Here is a 27,918-nt window from a genome sequence, read left to right as displayed (position 1 = left end):
AATGAACATTAAGGGGGATAGCAGTAGTCTATGCAGGACAGGGAAAAGGGTGAGGGGGAACTGGCAAAGCAGCATAAGGGCACTCATGGAACATTAGTATTATACACAGGACAGTACTGAGGTGAGAGGTACTGGCAGAGCTGCATTAGGCCACTCATGGAACAGTAGTATTATACACAGGACAGTACTGAGGTGAGAGGTACTGGCGGAGCTGCATTAGGCCACTCATGGAACAGTAGTAGTCTATACAGGGCAGTACAGAGGTGAGAGGTACTGGCAGAGCTGCATAAGGCCACTCATGGAATAGTAGTATTATACACAGGACAGTACTGAGGTGAGTGGAACTGGAGGAGCTGCATTAGGCCACTCATGGAATAGTAGTATTATACACAGGACAGTACTGAGGTGAGAGGTACTGGCAGAGCTGCATAAGACCACTCATGGAATAGTAGTATTATACACAGGACAGTACTGAGGTGAGTGGAACTGGAGGAGCTGCATAAGACCACTCATGGAATAGTAGTAGTCTATACAGGGCAGTACAGAGGTGAGAGGTACTGGCAGAGCTGCATGAGACCACTCATGGGACAGTAGTAGTCTATACAGGGCAGTACTGAGGTGAGAGGTACTGGAGGAGCTGCATTAGGCCACTCATGGAATAGTAGTAGTCTATACAGGGCAGTACAGAGGTGAGAGGTACTGGCGGAGCTGCATTAGGCCACTCATGGAATAGTAGTAGTCTATACAGTGCAGTACAGAGGTGAGAGGTACTGGAGGAGCTGCATTAGGCCACTCATGGAATAGTAGTAGTCTATACAGTGCAGTACAGAGGTGAGAGGTACTGGAGGAGCTGCATTAGGCCACTCATGGAATAGTAGTAGTCTATACAGTGCAGTACAGAGGTGAGAGGTACTGGAGGAGCTGCATTAGGCCACTCATGGAATAGTAGTAGTCTATACAGTGCAGTACTGAGGTAAGAGGTACTGGCAGAGCTGCATAAGACCACTCATGGAATAGTAGTATTATACACAGGACAGTACTGAGGTGAGTGGAACTGGAGGAGCTGCATTAGGCCACTCATGGAATAGTAGTAGTCTATACAGTGCAGTACTGAGGTGAGAGGTACTGGCAGAGCTGCATAAGACCACTCATGGAATAGTAGTATTATACACAGGACAGTACTGAGGTGAGTGGAACTGGAGGAGCTGCATTAGGCCACTCATGGAATAGTAGTAGTCTATACAGGGCAGTACAGAGGTGAGAGGTACTGGCAGAGCTGCATGAGACCACTCATGGGACAGTAGTAGTCTATACAGGGCAGTACAGAGGTGAGAGGTACTGGCAGAGCTGCATGAGACCACTCATGGGACAGTAGTAGTCTATACAGGGCAGTACTGAGGTGAGAGGTACTGGAGGAGCTGCATTAGGCCACTCATCGAATAGTAGTAGTCTGTACAGGGCAGTACAGAGGTGAGAGGTACTGGCGGAGCTGCATTAGGCCACTCATGGAATAGTAGTAGTCTATACAGTGCAGTACAGAGGTGAGAGGTACTGGAGGAGCTGCATTAGGCCACTCATGGAATAGTAGTAGTCTATACAGTGCAGTACTGAGGTGAGAGGTACTGGCAGAGCTGCATAAGACCACTCATGGAATAGTAGTATTATACACAGGACAGTACTGAGGTGAGTGGAACTGGAGGAGCTGCATAAGGCCACTCATGGAACATTAGTATTATACACAGGACAGTACTGAGGTGAGAGGTACTGGCGGAGCTGCATTAGGCCACTCATGGAATAGTAGTATTATACACAGGACAGTACTGAGGTGAGTGGAACTGGAGGAGCTGCATTAGGCCACTCATGGAATAGTAGTAGTCTATACAGGGCAGTACAGAGGTGAGAGGTACTGGCAGAGCTGCATAAGACCACTCATGGAATAGTAGTATTATACACAGGACAGTACTGAGGTGAGTGGAACTGGAGGAGCTGCATTAGGCCACTCATGGAATAGTAGTAGTCTATACAGGGCAGTACAGAGGTGAGAGGTACTGGCAGAGCTGCATTAGGCCACTCATGGAATAGTAGTAGTCTATACAGGGCAGTACAGAGGTGAGAGGTACTGGCAGAGCTGCATGAGACCACTCATGGGACAGTAGTAGTCTATACAGGGCAGTACAGAGGTGAGAGGTACTGGCAGAGCTGCATGAGACCACTCATGGGACAGTAGTAGTCTATACAGGGCAGTACTGAGGTGAGAGGTACTGGAGGAGCTGCATTAGGCCACTCATCGAATAGTAGTAGTCTGTACAGGGCAGTACAGAGGTGAGAGGTACTGGCGGAGCTGCATTAGGCCACTCATGGAATAGTAGTAGTCTATACAGTGCAGTACAGAGGTGAGAGGTACTGGAGGAGCTGCATTAGGCCACTCATGGAATAGTAGTAGTCTATACAGTGCAGTACTGAGGTGAGAGGTACTGGCAGAGCTGCATAAGACCACTCATGGAATAGTAGTATTATACACAGGACAGTACTGAGGTGAGTGGAACTGGAGGAGCTGCATAAGGCCACTCATGGAACATTAGTATTATACACAGGACAGTACTGAGGTGAGAGGTACTGGCGGAGCTGCATTAGGCCACTCATGGAATAGTAGTATTATACACAGGACAGTACTGAGGTGAGTGGAACTGGAGGAGCTGCATTAGGCCACTCATGGAATAGTAGTAGTCTATACAGGGCAGTACAGAGGTGAGAGGTACTGGCAGAGCTGCATAAGACCACTCATGGAATAGTAGTATTATACACAGGACAGTACTGAGGTGAGTGGAACTGGAGGAGCTGCATTAGGCCACTCATGGAATAGTAGTAGTCTATACAGGGCAGTACAGAGGTGAGAGGTACTGGCAGAGCTGCATTAGGCCACTCATGGAATAGTAGTAGTCTATACAGGGCAGTACAGAGGTGAGAGGTACTGGCAGAGCTGCATAAGACCACTCATGGAATAGTAGTAGTCTATACAGTGCAGTACAGAGGTGAGAGGTACTGGAGGAGCTGCATTAGGCCACTCATGGAATAGTAGTAGTCTATACAGTGCAGTACTGAGGTGAGAGGTACTGGCAGAGCTGCATAAGACCACTCATGGAATAGTAGTATTATACACAGGACAGTACTGAGGCGAGTGGAACTGGAGGAGCTGAATTAGGCCACTCATGGAATAGTAGTAGTCTATACAGGGCAGTACAGAGGTGAGAGGTACTGGCAGAGCTGCATGAGACCACTCATGGGACAGCAGTAGCCTATGCATGACAATACAAAGGAGAGAGGAAGAAGCAGAGATGCATAAGGCCACTCAGCAGCAGACATTCATTGAGGATTAACCATGCGTCCCTCAGAGGGGTGCCAGGCTTCGACCAACTGAGGTATGATGGCGAAGGCATGAGCATGGTCCCAGTTCGGCAAAGCAGCTGTGCACTTTGTGTAGGTAAAAATCTTAAAACATTACTCTTATTCTACTGAAAGCGCATCCGCTTTCTGCTTGGCCTTGAGCCTAATTATCTCTCTGTGCTTTTACCGTGCTAGACCCCGACCCGTTCCTCTTCAGTTCTCCTCTCTCTTTAGACTTGTGCTTCCTCGTCCTCCATGTGCCCAGTCTTGTTTTCGATCCTTTCAACTTCTTGCTCCGCTCAACTGGAATGCCTTCCCACTCTCATTTCGATCTATCACTGTTTACTCTCTCTTCCGTGCTTCCCTGAAACCCCATCTTCTTCAACACCCCTGAATGTGAGCTATCTGGATTTGATTGTTTATTGTATTGCCATTTTTATTGTACCGTTTTCGGGTTTAAATGTCCAGCGCATTAAATAAAATACAAACACAAAATGCTTACTATCACCATCCGTCGGCAGATCTGCAACCTTTGGCTCTTCCAATGTTTGGAACTACATCTCCCATCAGTCCTAGCCAGCATAGTCAATGGAGAGGAATCCTGGAAGTCAGAGTGCAAAACATCTGGAGAACCAGAGGTTGGGAACCCCTGCTACGGTGTTCCGAGCTGCTACAAGCATACCTACTCAGCTCACAATACGCTTGAGGGCACACCTGTCCTCTCCTAGAGGGACCAGCATGGCCAACCACCAGCAGCTCGAAATGAGATGAGATGCCACGAAAGCAAGCTGGGTAAACAGAAGGAGGTAGGCAACTCTTTGCAGGCCAGAAGTCAACACCTGTTACTCTCCCAGAGGCAGGTGGGCAGGTCGAGTACAGAGCCAGCACTTCAATTAAAAATGAAATGCCATCCGCGCGACGCTAGGATGTATTTGTAAGCAGCAGAATCTGTGGTACAAGGCCCTCATGCTTCACATTGCACGCAACCTCTTATTCTAGGGGTTAAAGCTCATGTTATAATAACTAGCCACGTGTCACGTGTAAGGCTGCAGGTGAAAGAGTCCTGCAGGGCCGTCTTAACCTATCATTTGTCTCAGGTTCATCATACGAGTATGTTTCAGTTGCGTTTCAATAACATGTATTACCCTCCTTTCAGCCAAACAGAATGCTTAGGAAGTAGTCAATAATAAGTGTTAATGACTGCATTTCAAACACGCTGAATTTCGAAACAGGTAGGGAAAAGCAGAAAGCATTTCTTTGCATTCAAAAATCAGCAAAGTAATTTCCGGAAATGACCCCTTTGCACAAGACTCTCCCTCCCTGCGATCATCATTGTGTTGCGGCTCCTTCAATGTGACAAGCAACATCCAATGTCACTCCGCAAAGCGGAAGCTAAAACACCAGTACATGCCCATGTCAAAACCACTGCAGTTCAACCAAGTTTGCGATTCACATGTTTCCTCATAAAGCAAACCTAAGTATGTCAGTACTGGTACATAAAACTGCATTTAATTTACTAACACATATCGGCCCACAACTTGACTCACCACAAACATGCTTTACTTCACCTTGGCAATTCCAACATCTACATTGCTTCTAGCACTCAGCCTTACAGAACAGGACATAACTTGGGGCGGGTCATTATCCTTTTATAATGACTCCGCCCTCGGTCTATAAAAATGAAAATCGTGATTGACCTGCTTACTGGAGCCTAGCCAGCCACCTAAGTCCTAAGCCGGCGAAAATGCACACAAGCATCTTAATCTAAACTCTTGAACCTCCTACACGTTGACTCCGGTCACCGAGGGCATTCCAACCGCAAAGCGCATTGAGGCCATAGAAACGGGGAAAGAGCACTATATAAATAACGAATACAATACAAGCCAAACAGATTGTGAAAAATGCAGTCAAGAACTACTGATATTGATTGCATCAGGACATTCTGACTTCAGAAGCATCCAATTAATCAACAGAAAGAATGTCTCTGGATTTAAAAAAACAACAGTGCAAAGAGTTCTTTTTTTTAACATGACAATCCAACCTAATTTACACACCAAAGTGAAAGCCAAAACACTGAACAATACTTTAACATTGCACCTAATGCAAGCTCTGGCTAAAAGTGTGCTAGTTCAACCATGTTTGCAATTAAAATGTGCAACTTATAAAACAGCTTATCATTTAAAGAATGTAGCTGCTTATCATTTAAAGAATGTAGCTTATCATTTAAAGATTAACACTTTCAAAATAACATGCTTTAGCTCAGCACCGCAACTCCAAAACCTTTATTGCTAGTACCAATATTTCCTAATAGGCTTATCGTCTAATAGGTCCAATAGGCTAATAGGTCGTTATCGATTGGCATAACGACCCATCACCAACTTATGGCCATGGGTTTTGCCTCGAGGCATAACTTGGTGGTGGGTCATTATCCCATGATAACAACCCTCCCTCGGCTAGTATTCAAATACTTAAAATAGGTCAAAAATGTCACACGTGTTTTATGAATAATAATATTGATTATACGGTTGAATGAAAAAGAAATTTGCTTTGACACAAAGAATAACGATGGCTGTCTGTTGCACAAAAAAGCGGCCACTGAATATTTGTAAGGCGTTCACTTTTTTTTTATTTTTTATGTGCCTTTATTTTACTTAGACCTATTTCCTAGTGGACACCAATAATGTGGTATTGTGAAATTTGCGCCGAGTCAGCAAGAGACACTAAAGGTTACAGGGGGTTGGCTGAAAATTGCCTGGGCCGCGCGTTACAGTAGACGCGCCACGGTCTCACCAAGAGAGAAACGAAGACACTGCTTCATAGAGTGCCCGATAGAAAAAGCTCCTGGATCCACATAATGGGGCAAGTTTGTGGCCTCCGAACATATTCCTGCTGAAGGGGATTTGTTTTACTAGGATGCTCAGAAGGCCCGGCAATATCTATAAACCTGACAGGACTACATTTCTGATCCAGAAACACATTCAACTCTTCATGCCAGAATAAAAGTGGGCTGATAAAACAGACAACACCGTCGGTGCGCTTTTGGATTGAGGACGCTCCAAAGGTGGCACTGAGGGTTGGGGGCATAATTGGATGGAAGGATCTATATTTAATGGTATATGACTGGTTCTGTACTTATAATGACATTTGAGATATTTTTGCAAAGCAATGTACAGGTTTTAAAATAGATAATAAGGATTGTTCTTTGCGTACCTGCAGTTAGAGGTCTGCACTAGACTGCTAAAATTAAGTTTGGTTTCAAACTTCAATTGGGTATTACAAATTGTCTGGAACTGCGCCGTTCACTGCTCCGCTAAAGCAGGTCTTTTTCTCTGGTGTTAGTATCTTGACACCAGTCCCTGGCATCAGTTACGATGCTCTTTTCCCCTTAGACAGTGCTACGCAAACATTCGGCTCGCCAGATGTTTGGACTACAACTCCCATCAGCCCTAGCAACATAATCAATGGTGATACATCATTGGAGCCAAAATCCAAAAGGCTTCCCAGAGACCAAGGGGCACGGCTCGGGCCTCCTTGCAGCTTCACCATCAGACCTGTTGTGAATCATAGCCACGCTGTGGGATATGTGTAGAGAACATGGCAGAAAAAGTGGACGGCTTTATTCGTTATGTTCCCCTGGCAGTGCCGGATTATCCATTAGGCCAAGTAGGCACCAGCCTACGGGCCCCACTCCTTTTAGGGGCCCCGAGAAGGCAGAGGGCTTGGTGCGCTGCTGTGCTGCGCAACGGACGGACTGCACTGCGTTATCATGCTTATAATTTGTAAGGGGGGCCCCGAAATATTGACTGCCAAGGGGCTACAGGGTTGAATTTGCCACAGTCCCCTGGGGTTCAATCGTTGGACTGCAGTCAAAATGTAATGACGGATGCCTCAATTCCTCCATGGGCTCATGGGGGGGACCCAGAAAGGCAGGGGATCAAGTATCAGAATGCAGAACAATGCGAGTTAGAAGACTAGAGCTGGCTAAACCTCAGGTACCATGAATCTGTTAACCTGATCTGTGCAATGATTGGCCAGGCAGATGCTAGTAAGGGGAGAATAGCTTCTCGGGAGGATAGCTCATGGGCAACACGCTCACCTTGGAAACAAGAGGACACAGAGCAACACAGGTTCGATCCCCGGGCCTGCGCTTAGAAACCTATGGGTATTAAGCATGTTATAAATAACCAATTACAAGTAAGAACAAACATTTAATGGCATTTGTGCTGTAGTGAGCAAACTACGCCCGGGCGGGTATCTGAAAACCCTCACAAAAAGCACAGCACACAACACAGCGATACAACAACCACACCGCAACTACATTACAACAAAACAAAACCACAGCACAACTGCACCTTAAAAAACAACTACACTGCAACAGCACACAGCTACACAATCACACAACAAAACTTGTTTTCATCAAGCAATCCACGGCCTCATTAAGCCATAGATATAGGTGCGTGAGGTGCCAAAAGAGGGACCTAGAATGTTGCATCATTGTCAAATAACTTAATTTGACTCATTGCACTGACTATGTGTTGCACCCATTTTGTAAGCGGCCATCTTGTTCGGCTCTAGATGGTGTTAGCACCTACCTGCCCGAGAGCAGCAGGGACAAGCGGCTGATGGGCGTCTTGCCCTCTAAGGCGTAGCTCTGGTCTTTGGCCAGCGACAGCACCTGCTCCTCGCTGCTCTTCAAGATCTCCTTATAGACCGGTAGCGGCACCTGGAGCGGCTGGTACAGCGTCTGGTAGAGAGTCTCCAGCTCCTCTCTGAAGGTGTCCTTGCGTGTCCGGTACATCAGGTGTGCCAGCTGGAGCAGACAGGCGGCCACGAGCAGGAGGTTCCAGCACAGGACGTCCAGGCCGCAGATGTCCAACCAGGCCCACAGGGTCCAGCAGCCAAAGCCGGCGCACAGGAAGCTGATGACATAGATACAGCCAAAGATGCCGCTGCCCCCCATGAACCCCAGCAAGAGGGCAATGCAGGCCAGGTGGTAGAACGGCCCCTCCATGGTCTCCTTCCAGCTGGCACACAGGGGCGGCCAAAATAACTGCTCCATCAGCGTACTGTTGGGGTTCATAGTCCTTTGTCTATGTCTCCAAGTTTCCCTTCAGTCAGAAAATGTGTTCCCCGCACCTCACCCCAAAAATAATAGGAAGGAAATCTTTGGTCGTCGAATGGGCCCAAAGAAGTTTGCGGCCTACTTAATCTGCTACAGGAAATTAGCTGAATGGCCGAACAGATGCTGGAATTGGAGAAAGTTTTATGGTGTCAGCTGGCTGGGGTTGCCACGGGTGATGGCATTTATGTATGACGTCGAGTGAGCACTTCCCCTTGGCCTCGAGAGCTGACGCCAAGGTCTGACATTGAGTGGGGAAGAGAATTGCCGACGTCAAAGGGACTAACTTCGCGTGTGCCCTCAGGAAGCAAGTGCTGGCGTCGAGTGAGGTCTTCAAACTCTACCCTTGGATCCCTTCAGCGTGACGAAAAGGCGATGGCTTCAGAGAGGCGCGCTCCTGCCCAAGGACATTGGCGGGAAACCCTGCAGCCCTTCCGCATGGCACTGCGCCATAGCCTGGCATTCAGGAGCGCCTTGAGTCGGTCCAGCCTCTGCACTCCTGATGGTTGTGAAAGAAACTTCGCTTTACTGGCCGTTAGTCGATCCCCGAGTCGAGTAGAACGATGGGGCCTGGCCGGCCTGTGCCCAGGGGTGGCACCGGGTCCCTGGCAGGAGGATGGCACGGAGGTGCCCTGCTCCCGGGCTCTGCAGGCGGCTGCTGGCTGTAATCGGAGCCCAGGCACACGGAGAGGAGGCACGCCTGCCTGCCTGCTGCTGCTGCCTGCCTTCCGCCAGGAATGCCGCTCTCCTGGCAACGGCCACGCGTGAGACCCCGGCTGCATGTCCATGTTTGGGAATGATATCCATGGAGGGGGGGAGGCAGCCGGCGGGGCAAGAAGGCCACTTAACATAGCTCGGGAGTCGGGAGGGGAGCAGATAAGAAGGGGGCCTGGGGAGGGGGCGCTCTCCAAACACCAGAGGAGAACACAATATGCGCGTGCATGCAGCATGCCACCGGGGAAGTCACAGTGCATGCCACCGGGGAAGTCACAGTGCATGCACGCAGCAGTGTGGGCTTTAGAAATCGCCAAAGTCATCACCTCGGAACACAATGCAACTTTTGTCTAACTTGTCATGAACATTAATAAAGTAATTTCTATGCTATGTGGTGGCATGGCATCACCACTAGGTGGCGGCCTCCCGGGCGGACAGCCCCCACTCTAATTGAACCTTGTCCTCCCCCCACAGAAGAAACACTACGCTCTCCATGCCCCCAACTACACCCACAGCGAGGACACAAAAGACACCTGTACAGCCACAGTTAAAAGTTCCACACGGAGCGCTGCACTCACAACTGTGTTACATGTGTTTAAAACGTGCATGGGGTGGCGGGATGATGCTTGTCACCTCTCACAGGACGGCGCACCCGGCGTGCAATACAGACGGGCGCAGGTAGCACGTCTGTGTCCTCTGACACTTCCAGCAGCTGCCGTCTCTCTGCCTGTCTGTCTGCCCGCCTGAGCACCTCTCAGTCGGTGCTGTGTTCTTTCTGCCAGTCCCTGTTACGCGTTTCATGTTCATAGTAACCCGAGAGAGGGGCCACACTGATGGTAATAGGAGGAGCGGGGCTCTGCCTAGGCAAGCCTCCTGGTGTAAAACCACTGCCACGGGCTTTCCCCGGAGCACCCTGCCTGCGCCAAGGGACAACTCCCTGAACTGTGGGGCCGGGGCACAGACAACTTGGGGGCCCCCACCCTCGCACCAGAAAAAGAAGAGACTCAAGAATCTCTGGTCATGAGGGCCAACAGCATACAGACGCAAGAGGACCGTTTCAGGTGTGCGGGGAAGGGGGATAGGAAGGAACAATCGGAACCGGGGAGAGAGAGCATTCAGCACACAGGCAACGATAGGGGGGTGGGGGCGCATTCAGAACACAGGCGACCATAGGAGGTATGGGGGGTGCATTCAGCACGGAGGTGACCATAGGGGGTCTGGGGGACGCATTCTGCACACAGTCGACCATAGGGGGGTGCATTCAGCACACAGGCACTCGCAACCTTCGTGTAACTGTAGCGGACAGGTAGCTGATAGGGGCCTTAGGATCGGGCCTTTGGAGGAGGGGTGGCCAAGTCTGCCGGCTTCTCATTGGCCCATAAGAGAGGAGCATAAGCCAATGAGGGCACAGTACAAACATCCCCGAGCAGACCACAACAGTGTGCGGGCCGCCATCTTGGAATGGTGGCTCACCGTTCCTTACTATGGTGAACAGGCGGTTGCAGAGGAAAATGCACGCACATATGCAAAAACAATTGTACTCCATCACACAGGTGTTAGGTGGCATGATGCTCGGTGCAGGGAGGCAATTAGGAGCGAAAGCAGCGCCAAGCTGTGCATGCCTATGAGGGCCCAGAGGGGCCTGACCTTCGTCTCCAGGTGATTTCCAGCTGCATCATGCAGCATCCCATGCTGGGAGAGGGTGCAGTGTCCGTGCGTCAGCTGCTTCCCTGCCGATGAGCAGGATAGAGGTGAATGAGAAAGTCCAACAGGGCCAGGATCGGGCCTTCGGAGGAGGGCCGGCCAAGCCTGCCAGCTTCTCGTTGGCCCATAAGAGGGGAGCATAAGTCAATGAGGGTGCAGTACAAACAACCCCAAGCAGACCACGACAGTGTGTGGGCCGCCATCTTGGAATGGTGGCTCGTCATTCTTTACTGGTAAACAGGCGGTTGCAGAGGAAAATGCACGCACATGTGCAAAAACTATTGTACTCCATCACACAGGTGTTAAGTGACATGCTGCTCGGTGCAGGGAGGCAATTAGAAGCCAAAGCAGCGCCGAGCTGTGCGTGCCTATCAGGGCAAAAAGGGGCCTTACCTTTGACTCCAGTTGATTTCCAGCTGCATCATGAAACATCCGATGCTGGGGAGAGGGCGCCGTGTCCGTGCGACAGCTGCTTCCCTGCCGATGAGCAGGATAGAGGTATTTGCTGATTTAGAAACTAACAGTGTGTATTTTGGAGGTATTTGTTCGTTGCTATCCTATTGCTCCCTTCTAAAGAAGGCTTAATGAAATGACCAGTAAATAAATAAATAATTGTTTTATCAAGAAACCTTGAATATAAGTGTTTGTTTGAATACTTGTCACTGTGAATCTTTGTGTAAACACTCTACAGGTCACAGTGAGTGTAGAGGAGGTCCCAAGCACGACCCACACTCAAATCGCCCATTTTGAAGTGCCAGGAACGTTCACACCAAAATATGTGATGTATGATGAGCAAATAAACCAGCAGAGAGCCGTAGTGGGGCTCTGCCCGGTAACTATCAGACTGACAGCACCTATTGAAGTACCGACACCAAAGAAAAGATGGACAGCAAAGTACCCATTGAGAAAACCATATCGACAAGTGAGAAAAACTGACGATTGCGAAAACACAATGCCTGAAGAAGCCAAGAAAGTCCTAAAGGAAGACGAACGGTGACGTCACAAGAACCCGGACTAACTCACAGATAAAGAATATGATGACCTGTGAATGACGAAAAGAGACGAAACACCATGGATAAGTGGCATCCTGAGTTTAAAGTGAAATGAGTGATGTCAAGTAAGAGGTTTATGCCATAAGAGCGATGAAGATATGCAACCAGTTTACACGTGTACATATGCTTGGAACCGCAAGAAAGCTGAGGTAATCGTGCAACTTGCTATGCTTAGTAGAAAGATAGATTGCGGCAAACCCCACCTATACATATCGAACCTCAAAAGGAACACTTTATACAAAGGATACTTCCACCGTGCACAAGAGCAGAATCAACCGGGAAGTTACGTGAGGCCCCAGGAGAGAAGCCCTTCAACAAGGGAATCGAAAGCTAAGAACAGAAACGAAACTCAGATGCATGCAACCCGTGCAAAGAAGCCAAGGTCATCTCAGCTGACACAGACGAATAGGAGATACAATTTATGAAGCCAAGAGAAGAGCATCCTGTTCAAAGAAGTCAAGATAAGCAGCAGAAGGCATTTGGTGGGCAGAAAGCTAAAATCAAATACACAAATTGCATGGAGAAGGAGACGATTTCACAGTGTCTGAAACACGTGAGCTGCCAAGCAAGAAGAGTTGGGGCCTTCACACCTTCGCGCAGCCTTGTGCCATGCACGGATATCTAAACCCTCCCAGACAGAGAGGCAGCCTCTAGGCCTACCAACAAGAAATAATTTACACATGGCCATTGGGGCAGTGATGGATGGTGGTACTGGTTGGTGGGAGGCTGGGAGAGCGGGCGAGCAGCCTGCACCTGGCCGACCGTTCTGCACGCAGCTAAGCCCGTGTAAAAGTACAAGGAGGCTTGGTGCCAACCCAATCATAATGGACCAACTAATCTAGGATCCTATAGTTTGTAGAACCATTGGGACGTCGTACTTTTAGTGACGTCCACAATAGCCATTCTGAAGGAAGGGCTTAGATGCCCCACCTGACACTAGTTATCCAATCCTTTCACTTCACTATCATATACAGATATGGTACCTATAGTAAAGTTACCTTCCTATAACCAATAGAATTCCATGCAACATTTTAAGCATTACACATCAGTGATGATGAGTTTTTAGTATAAAAGATGTGGTCTTTATGAAGTTCGGTGGAGTTGAAGCGAGAAGGAAGATCGAGCGATTGCTGATATTCATTGAACTCCCTGTTTTTTGTACTTGTCATTAAACAGACTCCCTTTGCCAAACCATTGAGTTGCCATTATTAATGCAATGCCAGAGTTTTAATCTGCATCGCCATCCATCTCCCGGGTGCTGCTGCCTCATCTTAAAGTGCTATTGGGAAACGGCAGCGCCGAGCCAAGTGCGCCTATGAGGGCCCAGAGGGGCCGTACCTTCGTCTCCAGTTGATTTCCAGCTGCATCATGCAGCATCCGATGTTGGGGAGAGGGTGCAGTCTCTGTGCGACAGCTGCTTCCCTGTCGATGAGCAGGATAGAGGTGAATGAGAATGTCCAACGGGGCCAGGATCGGGCCTTCGGAGAAGGGCCGGCCAAGCCTGCCGGCTTCTCATTGGCCCATAGGAGAGGAGCATAAGCCAGTGAGGGTGCAGTACAAACAGCCCCAAGCAGACCACAACAAAGTGTGCGGGCCGCCATTTTGGAATGGTGGATCGCCGTTCCTTACTATGGTGAACAGGCGGTTGCAGAGGAAAATGCATGCACATGTGCAAAAACAATTGTACTCCATCACACAGGTGTTAGGTGGCATGATGCTCGGTGCAGGGAGGCAATTAGGAGCCAAAGCAGCGCCGAGCTGCGCATGCCTATGAGGGCCCAGAGGGGCCTTTCCTTCGTCTCTAGTTGATTTCCAGCTGCATCATGCAGCATCCCATGTTGGGGAGAGGGCGCAGTGTCCGTGCGACAGCTGCTTCCCTGCCGATGAGCAGGATAGAGGTATTTGCTGATTTAGAAACTAAGAGTGTGTATTTTGGAGGTATTTGTGTGTTGCTTTCCTATTGCTCCCTTCTAAAGAAGGCTTAATCAAATGACCGGTAAATAAATAAATAATTGTTTTATCAAGAAACCTTGAGTATAAGTGTTTGTTTGAATACTTGTCACTGTGAATCTTTGTGCAAACAATCTACAGCTCACATTGACCCCTTTCGAGATAAGCCTGGCTGCTCAGCCACACTACCAACCTGTGTAGTTCAGACGTATGCCAATGTTTGGGTCCTATTGCCAGGAGGCTAAGGTTGTTGTAGTGCACCCAAAGGTACTGCACCAAATCTTTACCGAACACGTTGCCATGAGTGTTCCAGTAAACACCTAACATAGTCTGCAATACACCAATGGGCATCATGATTAAATATGAAGAACCGTGTAGCAAGTTAAACCACGAGTAAGGATTTGTTTGATAGAAGGCCTAAATCCCATTAAGGGTCCGGCAATTTTAAAATATTTAGGGAAAGGCACATTTGATAGTTATTAGATTAAATACATTGGGCCTCATTACGAGAAGTTCGGAATGGATTTAACGGTGCCCGTAATGGTGCCGGCGCCGTTAAACCGACTCCTCAAGATTACGAGGTCCCCTTGCGGGACCCGCTCTGGAGGTCTGGTTTTTCCAGACGTCCATAGTGGGTCCCGCGAGGGGACCAGGGAGCTAACAATGGGCCTGTTCGTAATGGGCCCGTTGTTAGCTCCCTCCCCATTCCCATTGAGCCCTATGAGGGCTCGAATGGGAATGGAAAAGGACCGGGCCCGGGTCCCTGAAGGAAGAAATACCGGGCCCTCCAAACTCGGAATGGCCCGGTATTTCCCCATTCAGGGAACCTGTACTGGAACCCAATTTTGGAGGCAGCCAAAATTGACTCCAAAGTCGTAATGAGGCCCATTGTCCAGGATGGAAGTATTTGATTAAGTGCTGAAGGTGGAATTGGAGCCCTGTCTGGAATCCAGCACTGTGTATTGTTTCTTAGCTATTGCCATTGATCAAGGGGACATTGTTTTGTGAATGTTTGGCTTTTGCAATCTAAAATTAGCAATCTGTTTTGTTGACCTGATTTGGAAAGTGCACAAATCACTTGATAAACCAATATGGCAATATTAAAAAAGATCTGTATATGATAAGTTTATGCAAAAGCAGAAGACATTATTTTTCCCCTCACAAAATCTACAAATAGCAAAATACTAATTTACGTGAGACAAAAAAATCCCACCTGGGTTTTACTACTATACTTTAAGCTAGCTGAGATTCCCTCATAGGTACAGGTGACTGTGCAAAATTTGGTGCAGATTAGCGAAATGCTGTGGAATTGTATACGGAACATACGCGAAGCCACACACCCACCCACAAGTCTTTACTTTTGCTGAAAGGGGTGCCCAAATGGCATGTAGCCAGTAATGTCTGGAGGGTCCTAACGGGTGGCTGTGAAAATGTACGGCATATTGGTGAAACAGTGTGGAATTGTGTAGGGAGCATCCGCAAAGCCACAAACCCACACACACACGTTCATATATATATATATATATTTAAATAAATGTAACAGAAGAAACGCTGTGATAAGTTCATCTGCTTAGTTTTAGACACATGCTTGCACATTATTAATGTTGTGAAGACCATTTGAAGTTGTAACCAAATCTCATTGTTTTTTTGACTCAAATAAGCAAACCCATGAATATGCTCACCAGAGAGGCCTGTATGAATGACGTGCTTATTTCTATATAGCACAAACATGGCTGAAGCAAAAGGGTGCTGTACAATGGGATACGTAGAGTAAGAGGGTGAGGCCATATTGTTACACTCAGGTTCGAAGAATAGACTATTATGAAAGACTTGGAAGGGCATGGAGGGAGGAGATATAGGGCCTCATTATGACCCTGGCGCTTCCGTAATGAACGGTGCGGGTACGGGACTGGCACCCTTTATTACGGGATGCCCCATTACGAGGTACCCTTGCGGGACTCAGAACACCTCAGAACTCAGAACATCTCGCCTGACCAGACGTCCTGAGCGGGTCCCGCAAGGGGACCAGGGAGCTGGGGCCCGTTCCCCATTCCCATTGAGCCCTATGGGAGCTCAAATGGGAACGGGGATGGGTTTTTTTCAATGAGGAATTACCGGGTCCTCCAAGTTGGAATGGCCCGGTAATTCCTCATTGAAGGAACCCGGACCCGGAACCCGGTATGGAGGCCCAGTATACAGGTTAAGGAGGTAATGACCTCTGACATTTAGTCAGCTTTCACCTATCTGGGACCCCTAATGCTCTAATCGCCAACACACAAGGAAAGAGCAAGCAATAGGTTAGCAATGGCATCACAAATCAAGCCTCTCACTAAGAATAGCCCCTGCACTAACGCTACAATCCTGTGAAGCCCTCACTGCTAAACTCCTTATAAATAATAATCAATCCCTAACCATTCACCTAATCTATAGACCTCCAGGTCCGCTTGGGACCTTCGAAGAGGATCTACACAAGTTACTAACCCTCAATGCTAAAACTACCTCTCAACTGCTGGTATTAGGGGATTTCAACTTAGGATTTAATGACAAAACAGATGTGCATGCCGCGACCATTGCCCAAGCTATTAACTCTCTAGGCTTCTCCCAAAAAGTCAACAACCCTACCCATACGAAAGGCAGAATATTAGACTGGGTCGCTGACTCTAACTGTACTACAGTCATCTCCTCTATCTCGGCATTATCATGGTCTGACCACTCATTAGTGTCCTTTGACCTCCTAACCTCCCAACCATCCTCTACAGCCGTCCCCATGACACTTTCATGCCCTACAAGAAACAAAAAGAATATGACAATAGATAATGTCATACCCGCTATTCTTCCAACTTTAAACGCCTTGCCTGACAATTTAGACCCCGGCACTTTAGTTCATGAGTATAACAAAATTATGATTGATACTTTGGACAAAATTGCCCCACTTAAAATGCGTACAAGTAAACCCAAAGCCCATCTAAATAAATGGTTTACGCCCGAACTCAAGGCTTTACGTCTCACCAAGAGAAAATATGAATCCAACTGGAAAATATGTGCAACTGCTGAGAACAAGGCTAACCTAATATCTATCTCCCGTCAATACAAAAACGCAGTTTGTCTGGCTAAGAGAAATTCATACAATAATCGCATTGCTAACTCCAAATCAAGTATGAAGGAACTCTTCTCCATCCTAAAGGAACTTGAGTCACCTATTGCCATACCAGACACTTGCTCCAAAGATCAGACCTGGTGCTCTGACATCCAATATGCTCTAACTAATAAAATTACGACCCTCCAAAATAAAATTCAACTGAAAAAAGACTTGCTTAAACTCCCCACACTGTCACCACCTAAGGCTATCCACATGCCTCAACCTACCAAATTTTCCTTCACCAAAACCTCCACACTTGAGATTGAAAAAATCATCCTTACCCTCAAACCATCCAACTGCAAAGGTGACATCTGCCCAGCACAGCTAATAAAAGACGCTGCCAGAGACTTATCACCATTTATCTCCAAACTTGTCAATGCATCCTTCTCCACAGGCATCATCCCAGCTAACCTTAAACAATCCTGGGTGCTCCCGTTGCTTAAAAAGCAAACTTTAGATCCTCTTATCCCCACCAATTACCGCCCAATCACCACAGTTCCGTTTCTGCTGAAGATCCTGGACAAAGCGGCCTATATACAGATTCAAAACTACCTCGAACTGCACAAACTACTAGGATCTAGACAATCTGGCTTCCGCCCACTACACGGAACGGAAACAGCCCTGATTGACTTAAAGGCCCAAATAGACGAACTAAGAGATCAGGGTAAGACAGCCCTCCTCCTCCTACTAGATCTTTCAGCTGCGTTTGATCTTGTGGACCACAAAGTCCTCTGTAAACACCTGGACGTTGCCGCTCACTTCTCCACCCAAGCTATCAGTTGGATAGAATCCTTTCTGAGTGAGAGAACTATGAGAGTCTTTTCCCCATCGGCAGCAGCTGACCCTATACCCATTACTTGTGGAGTCCCTCAGGGATCCTGCGTCTCTCCGACCCTCTACAATATATTCACCAAACCTCTGTTCGATGATTTGGACAATCTCGGTATCACCTACACTAACTATGCAGATGATACACAGATTCTCTTCCCACTTTCTGGGGATCACAGCGAGGATGGGGAGTTGGTGAATAGAGTGTATCTCATCATTCAGGCATGGATGGCTACTCACGGTCTTTGCCTGAATGATGATAAAACAGAGTTGATCATTCTGGGCACACAAGCCAATATTAACAAATTGGGCCCGGATTACTCAGCCTTCAGCATAGACGGAAATGTCATCAAAGTCTCGAGGGAAGTAAAAACACTTGGTTTTTATCTCGACTCTACCCTGTCCTTCACTAAACAGGTAAACTCCCTAGCCTCCACCACTGCTTACACCTGTAAATTGATCAGAGCAGGCAAGCCCTTCCTGTCCAATACCAGCTGCCTAATCTTGGCTAGAGCCTTAATTCTTTCCCGACTTGACTACTGTAATGCCCTATACAGTAGCGCCAATAAAGCCACCACCCTAAGACTTCAAACTCTACAAAATAATGCTCTTAGAGCTGCATTAGGAATAAAAAAGAGGGAGCATATCTCCTCGACTAGGCGGCAACATAAATGGCTTTCTACTGAGAATAAAATCCAGCTAAAAATGATCTCATTAACCCACAAGGCCTTGAATAATGCTGCTCCTAGCTACTTGATGGACAAAATAAAAAGAAAAACTTCTAATAGACCCATGAGACTCGCCAACTCCAATTGCTTGGCAGTACCTAGATTCAGACTTGCCAAAATTGGTGGTGTCAGCTTTCCTGTGAAAGCTGCTAATCTGTGGAACGCCCTGCCACCTAACCTAAGAGCTGACCAACCCTTCCCTCACTTCAGAAGGAACCTTATCAAACACATCATCGCCAACAACGACTTAACACCCGAACACTCACAAGTGTAGTCCTACCTAATATGTAGTCCTATCCAATGTACCCTGACGCGACATTAACCCTTATGTTTATTACTGCTAATTCTGTATATTGTTAACTGTACATTCATGTAAATACGGCAATTCTTTATCTGTACATTCTAGTAATTTGTGTAATATGGTGTAATATTGTAAATTCATTTATATAACATTGTAACATTGTAAGCTTCGCATATACTTGTTGCTGCGCCCGGTAACCTAAGGGTCTGGTGCGCAATATAAATAAATAAACAAACAAACAAACAAACAAACACTGTGAGAAGAGAAAGCTTTCACTGAAGACAACATGGTGCTGTGAGATAAGACGACCCATCCAGGATTGAAGAATGCACCGGTGTCAAGGCTTTGCCTCGATCTTAAATTTCACTTCATAATCATCTCTCACTAATTGCACTTTGGGCCTCATTAGAATACTGGTGGTATGAGAAAAAATCATGGTGAAATGGCGGTAATGAAATGAGTAAGCAAAAACAAAGAAGTGATGGCTGGAAGGTTTAGACTGAATCTTAACCACTGGCGTTGCTCTGGGCAACACTCCAGACCATCGTTCTTCACCTGCCAAGCCATTACAAAAGGGGAAAAACCATATGCAAATCAGGCTTGGTCCCACCCCAAAAGGGGCAGTCCAGCCCAAACTGCTAGGTCACATCCCTTCTGCACGAGGCCACAAGCATCCCCAAACATGTTTCGGCTTTGTTGGGCCTCATCAGTGCGGAGTAGCTTGGATCTCTAGGCCCAGCAGGCACAGGACCCACATCTGGGCCTACCCGTCCCACTCAGGGTGACAAAACAAAAACAAAGAGGTGATGGCTGGAAGGTTTAGACTGAATCTTGACCACTGGCATTGCTCGGGGCAACCCTCCAGACCATCGTTCTTCACCTGCCAAGCCATTACAAAAGGGGAAAAAACCATATGCAAATCAGGCTTGGTCCCACCCCAAAAGGGGCAGTCCAGCCCAAACTGCTAGGTCACATCCCTTCTGCACGAGGCCACAAGCATCCCCAAACATGTTTTGGCCTTGTTGGGCCTCATCAGTGAGGAGTAGCTTGGGTCTCTAGGCCCAACAGGCACGGGACCCACGTCTGGGCATATCAGTCCCACTCGGGGTGATAAAGCAAAAACAAAGAAGTGATGGCTGGAAGGTTTAGACTGCATCTTAACCACTGGCGTTGCTCTGGGCAACCTTCCGGACCATCGTTCTTCACCTGCCAAGCCCTTGCTCACTGCGCCATAGGGAACCAAGCTGCACCTCACTGAGGAGGCCCAACAAGGCCGATTCCGTGCAGAGGGGACTTGGCCTAGCAGTTCGGGCTCGGCTGCTACCATTGGTGGCAGTACCTGACTAATTTTCATATGGCTGGACCCCTTTTGCAATGGTGCAGACGGGCTAAAAAACGGTGGTGTGGAAGGTTGCCCAGAGCATTGCCAGTGGTACAGATTCGTTCAAAACATTCCACCCATCACTTTTGTGGTCACAGTTTGTCTCACAATTTGAGAGGGGGTATGCCCAGAAGTGGGTCCCTTGCTTGCTGCGCCATAGGGAACCAAGCTGCACCTCACAGAGGAGGACCAACAAGGCCGAAACATGTCTGGGGTTGCTTGTGTTTCCGTGCAGAGGGGACCTGGCCTAGCAGTTCGGGCTGGGCTGCTACCATTGGTGGCATTACCTGACTGATTTGCATATGGCTGGACCCCTTTTGCAATGGTGCAGACGGGCTAAAAAATGGTGGTGTGAAAGGTTGCCCAGAGCATTGCCAGTGGTACAGATTCGTTCAAAACCTTCACCCATCACTTTTGTGGTCACAGTTTGTCTCACTTTGTGAGAGAGGGTATGCCCGGACGTGGGTCCCTTGCTCGCTGCGCCATAGGGAACCAAGCTGCACCTCACTGAGGAGGCCCAACAAGGCCGAAACATGTCTGGGGTTGCTTGTGTTTCCGTGCAGAGGGGACCTGGCCTAGCATTTCGGGCTGGGCTGCTACCATTGGTGGCAGTACATGACTGATTTGCATATGGCTGGACCCCTTTTGCAATGGCGCAGACGGGCTAAAAAACGTTGGTGTGGAAGGTTGCCCAGAGCATTGCCAGTGGTACAGATTCGTTCAAAACCTTCCACCCATCACTTTTGTGGTCACGGTAATGAAATGACTGCCACTTTATCTTGTGTTCCCTGCACCGCCATATTGTGATGCGGGGGGTGAAATGAAATCACCTCCAGCAAAACTCTGGAGGTGAATCCTCCTCCTAGCCTCTGAAAAGCGCCGGATTTACTTTAGCAGAATTACTGCTTTGCGCTAAATCTGCCAAAATCTCCATGGAGTCCTGCGGTGCTCTGCACAACTGACCACCACTGAGGCACTGAGCTTCTGACCCCCACTGGGGTGCTCTGCACAACTGACCACCACTGAGGCACTCTGCTTCTGACCCCCACTGGGGTGCTCTGCACCACTGTTCCCCACTGAAAAACTCTGCTTCCACTGACCCCCGCTGGAGTGTTCTGTACCACGGACCCCCACTGAAACACTATGCTTCCACTGACCCCTATTGGAGTTCTCTGTTCTACTGACCAACACTGAAGCACTCTGCTTTCACTGACTCCCACTGGTGTGTTCTGCTCTACTGACCCCCACTGAAGCACTCTGCTTTCAATGACCCCCACTGGTGTGTTCTGCTCTACTGACCCCCACTGAAGCACTCTGCTACCACCCACTGATGTGTTATGCTCTACTGACCTCCAACTGAAGTACTCTGCTTCCATTGACCCCCACTTGTGTATCTGCTCTACTGACCTCAACTTAAGCACGCTGCTTCCACTGACTCCCCCACCCCCGAAATCCTCTGCTTCTACTTACCCCCACGGGAGTACCCTGCCCCACTGACCCCCACTGAAGCAGTCTGCTTTCAATGATCCCCACTGGAGTGCTCTGCACCACTGACCCCCACTGAAGCACTCTGCGCCCAATGACCCCCATTCAAGGTACTCTGCTTCCACTGGCCAGCAATGAGACACTCTGCTCCCACTGATCCCCACCAAGGAAATCTGTTCCCTCTAACCCCCAATGGGGCACTCTACTCTCACTGACTGCAACTGATGCCTTGAGCCCCCACTGGCTACCACTGGGACACTCAGCTCCAGCTAACTGTCTCTCAACCACTCTGCTTACATTGACCACCAATGAGGTTCTCTGCAACCACTGACCCACACTGATGAACTCCTTCCCACTGACCTCAATTGAAGCACTTTGCTCCCACTGACCCCAACTGGGGCACTCTGCTATCAGTGACCATCTCTCGGGCACTCTGCTCCCACTGACCACTGCTGCGATACTCTGTTCCCACTAACCGCTCCCCATGCACAATGCTCCAACTGACCCGCACTAAGGTACTCTGTTTCCATTATCCCTTAATGGAGCAATCTGCTATCACTGTCCCTCACTGGGACGCTCTGCTCACACTGACTTGCAACGTGGAACTCTGCTCCCACGGATCCCCTCTGAGACAGTGTGCTTCCACTCTGACCTTTCTGGGAGTACTCTGCTTTCTTAGACCTTTCGCAGAGTACATTTCTTCCCTGTAAATTCCCTGGAGCACCAAATCTTCGTTTGACCTTCCATAGAGTGGGATTCCCTCTGTCATTTCAAGGAGAGAGCTGTGCTTTATCAAACCCTACCTGGAGTAAATTGCTGTCTCTGATCTTCCCTGCCATACGCTCCTTCCTTTGACCTTCCCTCGAAGACTGTATCCAGGACCCATCTGTTCCTTATTCCAGTGTCTTGAGGCATCTAAAGTTATGTGGAATGCTCTGTTTCATCAGATGTTCCCTGAATTACTCTGTCTCTGCCGTCAAACTCTCCTGGAGTACTCAGCACTCTTACATACCCCCCTTCGAGTACTCTGCACTCATTGCTAAGCCCTCACTTACAGTACTCTGCGCCCTCTGGCCTTCTCGGGAAGCTTCTGCCCAATCTGACCTTCGATGATGTGACGTATCCAGGAGCACTATACTTTCCCAGATATTCCCACGGTACCTTGCTCTCTTTGCCCTCCCTTGGAGTTACTGATTTTGTCTAATCTTCAGTGGAGTGTTCTGTACCCTCTGACATTCCTACATTACTCACCTTCCTCTGACTTTCCCTAGTCTACTCTTCTCCTCTTCCCTTCATCCGAGTACCGGACTCTTCTGACCTTCCCTGTAGCCCTCCGCTACCTCTGAACTTCCCAGGAGTACTTGCATTGTATTGACCTTCTCTTGGATACTCTGCTCCGCCTACCCAGGAGTATCCTCCTCCCTCTGAGCGTCACACACCCTCATATAACCCTAACCGACCAAGATCTCCGACTCACTGACCTTGTGTGTAGTTTTCTGATTTCTTTGACCTTCCCTGGAGTAATCAGTACCATTTGACCTTTCCCTGAAATGTATGCTCCCTCTGATCTTCAATCAGAAACATATCCCAATTTGCCATTCCCTAAAGCCTCAGAATACCTTTTATTTTAATGTTTTTATTTTATTTTACTGTGCATTTGTATGGAGCTTATACATCAAGGAAATGTTGTTTCCAAAGACCTTTGAGAATCCCCAGAGTACTCTGCTCCCTGTGATACTCACTGGAAAACTCTGTACCCTGAGAGCAGTCTAGAAGCACTGCCATGACTCGCCAGACCCATGTTTCAGGATCTCGTGGCACTGATGGCACGGGTTGGATCTCAAACAGGCATTTTCCTGTACAACACCTGGCTGTTCCCTTTCCATGATGGCCGCCCTTCTGGATCATAGTACTACAGTGTCCACATTCAAGATGGCGTGCTCCCAGTTCCAGGGAAACAAAGCTACTGCATCTGCGAATAGCATCTCGGCAAAAGGCAACAGCTGATCAGCAAGCTGTAACTTCTCTGGTAGCACATCCTTAATCGTTTGCAATACGCTTCATTCTGTGTCCCCGTGCCTTTGTCTTCCTGTGTTCCCCACCCAGCATTCGCTCTTCTCCTTCCACCTCTTTTCCTAGAATTCTTCATTTCTGTGGGCTCCATTCCACTACCTCTCCAGGCCTCCCTCCCTCCTCCAGCTACCTTGTTCCTTGTCCTCAAACAGGAATGTGTTCCCAGCCACGTTGGAATCCAATTCCAGGACCTCAAGTCGCTGCAAGAAGTCAACCACTGTTTATTTTTTTTCAGAGTTTGTTCTTTCTTTTTTTAAGTCATTTTATATTTTGATTTATTGTGCATCAGCCGCTAAAGCGACTTTTCACAAGATCAACATTTTCAATACACACATTTCGTAAAATATTTACAATCAGTACAACGTTTAACGCAAAATGAATAAATGAGCAAAGGATCACAGGGCATAGCTTCATTACGATGCAATCAGTCCCAACTCTCTTAGGATTTTTACAATTTCTGTCGTCAGGGCTCTTGCGTGGCCTGGTATCAGGCGTTCCCAGAATAAGTCTTTAGCAAGCCATTGAATATGGTCCACAAAACGCCCCAACCGTGATTCATGAAGATCCTGTGTACCGTTGCATGATATCGAAATATATATCAATATTGTATCTTGATTGTATCTTGCGAAATTACACTCCGCGAGTGCAGAGAGCCCCGACTCGAGCAGACTGGACCTCGCCCGTTTTTACAAGATTTCATTGGACCCTTAAAAATTCCATCCTCAATTTAGGGTCTGGAAACTGTGAGAGGCAATTTGGAAGAAAATGTTTGGGTTTGTCAAAAATTGAAAAGGGGTTCTATGTATCTTATAGCTTCTCATTTGTGCTATGGTCTTAACCCAGTGCGCTCGAGATAGAGCTGACTTAACACCCAGTGGATTCTCTACTAAGATAGCTACTGTGCGATCACAACTTTCCAAAACACACAATACATATTTTTCTAGCAGCACCAAAAACCTATTTTTGACCACTGTTTAATTCATGTAAGATGTTCCTATACAAAGAAGTACTGGATCAGAGGGAGCAGGGAGAGGATAAAGGTGGAGAATCAGTACTGGATCAGAGGGAGCAGAGAGAGGATAAAGGTGGGGAATCAGTACTGGATCAGAGGGAGCAGAGAGAGGATAAAGGTGGGGAATCGGTACTGGATCAGAGGGAGCAAGGAGAGGAGAAAGGTGGCGAATCAGTACTGGATCAGAGGTAGCAGGGAGAGAATAAAGGTGGAGAATCAGTACTGCATCAGAGGGAGGAAGAAGAGGATAAAGGTGAGGAATCGGTACTGAATCAGAGGGAGCAGGGAGAGGAGAAAGGTGGAGAATCAGTACTGCATCAGAGGGAGGAAGAAGAGGATAAAGGTGAGGAATCAGTACTGGATTAGAGGGAGCAGGGAGAGGATAAAGGTGGGGAATCGGTACTGGATCACAGTGAGCAAGGAGAGGATAAAGGTGAGGAATCAGTACTGGATCAGATGGAGCAGGGAGAGACTAAAGGTGGAGAATCAGTACTGGATCAGAGGGAGGAAGAAGAGGATAAAGGTGAGGAATCAGTACTGGATCAGAGGGAGCAAGGAGAGGAGAAAGGTGGAGAATCAGTACTGGATCAGAGGAAGCAGGGAGAGGATAAAGGTGGGGAATCGGTACTGGATCAGAGGGAGGAAGAAGAGGATAAAGGTGAGGAATCAGTACTGGATCAGAGGGAGCAGGGAGAGAATAAAGGTGGAGAATCAGTACTGGATCAGAGGGAAGAAGAAGAGGATAAAGATGGAGAATCAGTACTGGATCAGAGGGAGCAGGGAGAGGATAAAGGTGGGGAATCGGTACTGGATCAGAGGGAGAAAGGAGAGGATAAAGGTGGGGAATCGGTACTGGATCATAGGGAGGAAGAAGAGGATAAAGGTGGGGAATCAGTACTGGATCAGAGGGAGCAGAGAGAGGAGAAAGGTGGTGAATCAGTACTGCATCAGAGGGAGCAAGGAGAGGAGAAAGGTGAGGAATCAGTACTGGATCAGAGGGTGCAGAGAGAGGAGAAAGGTGGTGAATCAGTACTGCATCAGAGGGAGCAGGGAGAGAATAAAGGTGGAGAATATCAGTACTGGATCAGAGGGAAGAAGAAGAGGATAAAGGTGAGGAATCAGTACTGGATCAGAGGGAGCAGGGAGAGGATAAAGGTGGGGAATCGGTACTGGATCAGAGGGAAGAAGAAGAGGATAAAGGTGGAGAATCAGTACTGGATCAGAGGGAGCAAGGAGAGGATAAAGGTGGGGAATCGGTACTGGATCAGAGGGAGGAAGAAGAGGATAAAGGTGAGGAATCAGTACTGGATCAGAGGGAGCAGGGAGAGAATAAAGGTGTAGAATCAGTACTGGATCAGAGGGAAGAAGAAGAGGATAAAGGTGGAGAATCAGTACTGGATCAGAGGGAGCAGGGAGAGGATAAAGGTGGGGAATCGGTACTGGATCAGAGGGAGCAAGGAGAGGATAAAGGTGGGGAATCGGTACTGGATCAGAGGGAGGAAGAAGAGGATAAAGGTGGGGAATCAGTACTGGATCAGAGGGAGCAGAGAGAGGAGAAAGGTGGTGAATCAGTACTGCATCAGAGGGAGCAAGGAGAGGAGAAAGGTGGGGAATCAGTACTGGATCAGAGGGAGCAGAGAGAGGAGAAAGGTGGTGAATCAGTACTGCATCAGAGGGAGCAGGGAGAGAATAAAGGTGGAGAATCAGTACTGGATCAGAGGGAAGAAGAAGAGGATAAAGGTGAGGAATCAGAACTGGATCAGAGGGAGCAGGGAGAGGATAAAGGTGGGGAATCGGTACTGGATCAGAGGGAGGAAGAAGAGGATAAAGGTGAGGAATCAGTACTGGATCAGAGGGAGCAGGGAGAGAATAAAGGTGGAGAATCAGTACTGGATCAGAGGGAAGAAGAAGAGGATAAAGGTGGAGAATCAGTACTGGATCAGAGGGAGCAGGGAGAGGATAAAGGTGGGGAATCGGTACTGGATCAGAGGGAGCAAGGAGAGGATAAAGGTGGGGAATTGGTACTGGATCAGAGGGAGGAAGAAGAGGATAAAGGTGGGGAATCAGTACTGGATCAGAGGGAGCAGGGAGAGGAGAAAGGTGGTGAATCAGTACTGGATCAGAGGGAGCAGGGAGAGAATAAAGGTGGAGAATCAGTACTGGATCACAGTGAGCAAGGAGAGGAGAAAGGTGGAGAATCAGTACTGGATCAGAGGAAGCAGGGAGAGGATAAAGGTGGGGAATCAGTACTGGATCAAAAGGAGCAGGGAGAGGATAGAGGTGAGGAATCAGTACTGGCTCAGAGGGAGCAGGGAGAGGATGAATGTGGGGAATCAGTACTGGATCAGAGGGAGCAGGGAGAGGATAAAGGTGGAGAATCAGTACTGCATCAGCGGGAGGAAGGAGAGGATAACGGTGGAGAAATCAGTACTGAATCAGAGGGAGCAAGGAGAGAATAAAGTCAGGGAACCTGTGCTAGATCAGCAGGCGCAAGGAGAGTATACGGTCAGGAAATCTGTTCTGTATCAGAAGGAGCAAGGAGAGGATTAAGGTTAGGAATCAGTACTGGATCAGAGGGAGCAAGGAGAGGATTAAGGTTAGGAATCAGTACTGGATCAGAGGGAGCAAGGAGAGGATAAAGGTTGGGAATCAGTACTGGATCAGAGTGGGCAAGAAGAGGAGAAAGGTGGGGAATCAGCACTGCATCAGAGAGAGCCAGGAGAGGATAAAGGTGGGGAATTAGTACTGGATCAGAGGGAGCAGGGAGAGGATAAAGGAGGGGAATTAGTACTGGATCAGAGTGCACAAGGAGAGGAAAAAGGTGCAGAATCAGTACCGGATCAGAGGGAGCAAGGAGAGGGAAAAGGTGGGGAATCAGTACTGCATCAGAGGGAGGAAGAAGAGGATAAAGATGGGGAATCAGTACTGCATCAGAGGGAGCAGGGGGAGGATAAAGGTGGAGAATCAGTACTGGATCAGAGGGAGCAGGGAGAGGATAAAGGCGGGGAATCAGTACTGGCTCAGAGGGAGCAAGGAGAGGAGAAAGGT

General features: G+C 48.2%; 2 protein-coding genes across 3 annotated transcripts in view; one reads left to right on the top strand and one right to left on the bottom strand.

The window, feature by feature from the left end:
- POPDC2 (popeye domain cAMP effector 2) overlaps positions 1–9,228 on the bottom strand; it is a 152,487-nt gene extending 143,259 nt beyond the window's left edge. For both annotated transcript variants that reach the window (XM_069635735.1, XM_069635736.1), the window contains exon 1: positions 7,977–9,228. In XM_069635735.1, coding sequence (XP_069491836.1) covers positions 7,977–8,464 — 488 coding nt within the window. In that variant the 5' untranslated portion in view covers positions 8,465–9,228. The remainder of the gene's footprint in view (positions 1–7,976) is intronic.
- A 16,098-nt stretch (positions 9,229–25,326) lies between these two features.
- LOC138525895 (ribosome-binding protein 1-like) lies at positions 25,327–27,329 on the top strand. Its single transcript, XM_069636183.1, has 2 exons — positions 25,327–25,980; positions 26,049–27,329. Exons 1-2 carry the CDS (start codon positions 25,327–25,329, stop codon positions 27,327–27,329), a joined length of 1,935 nt encoding a protein of 644 aa, XP_069492284.1.
- Positions 27,330–27,918: the final 589 nt, after the last annotated feature.

Source organism: Ambystoma mexicanum, chromosome 7p, assembly GCF_040938575.1.
Source record: "Ambystoma mexicanum isolate Mex_15411 chromosome 7p, UKY_AmexF1_1, whole genome shotgun sequence".
Lineage (NCBI taxonomy): Eukaryota > Metazoa > Chordata > Amphibia > Caudata > Ambystomatidae > Ambystoma > Ambystoma mexicanum.
Note: the sequence above shows the minus strand (reverse complement) of the source record. Positions and strands in the feature narration are given on the sequence as shown.

Excerpts from the sequence above, each read along its gene's own strand:
- LOC138525895 (XM_069636183.1), top strand. The coding sequence starts at position 25,327 with ATGGAGCAGGGAGAGACTAAAGGTGGAGAATCAGTACTGGATCAGAGG. Across the intron at positions 25,981-26,048 it reads GGAAGAAGAAGAGGATAAAG|AGGGAAGAAGAAGAGGATAA; the intron begins GTGAGGAATCAG and ends GTACTGGATCAG.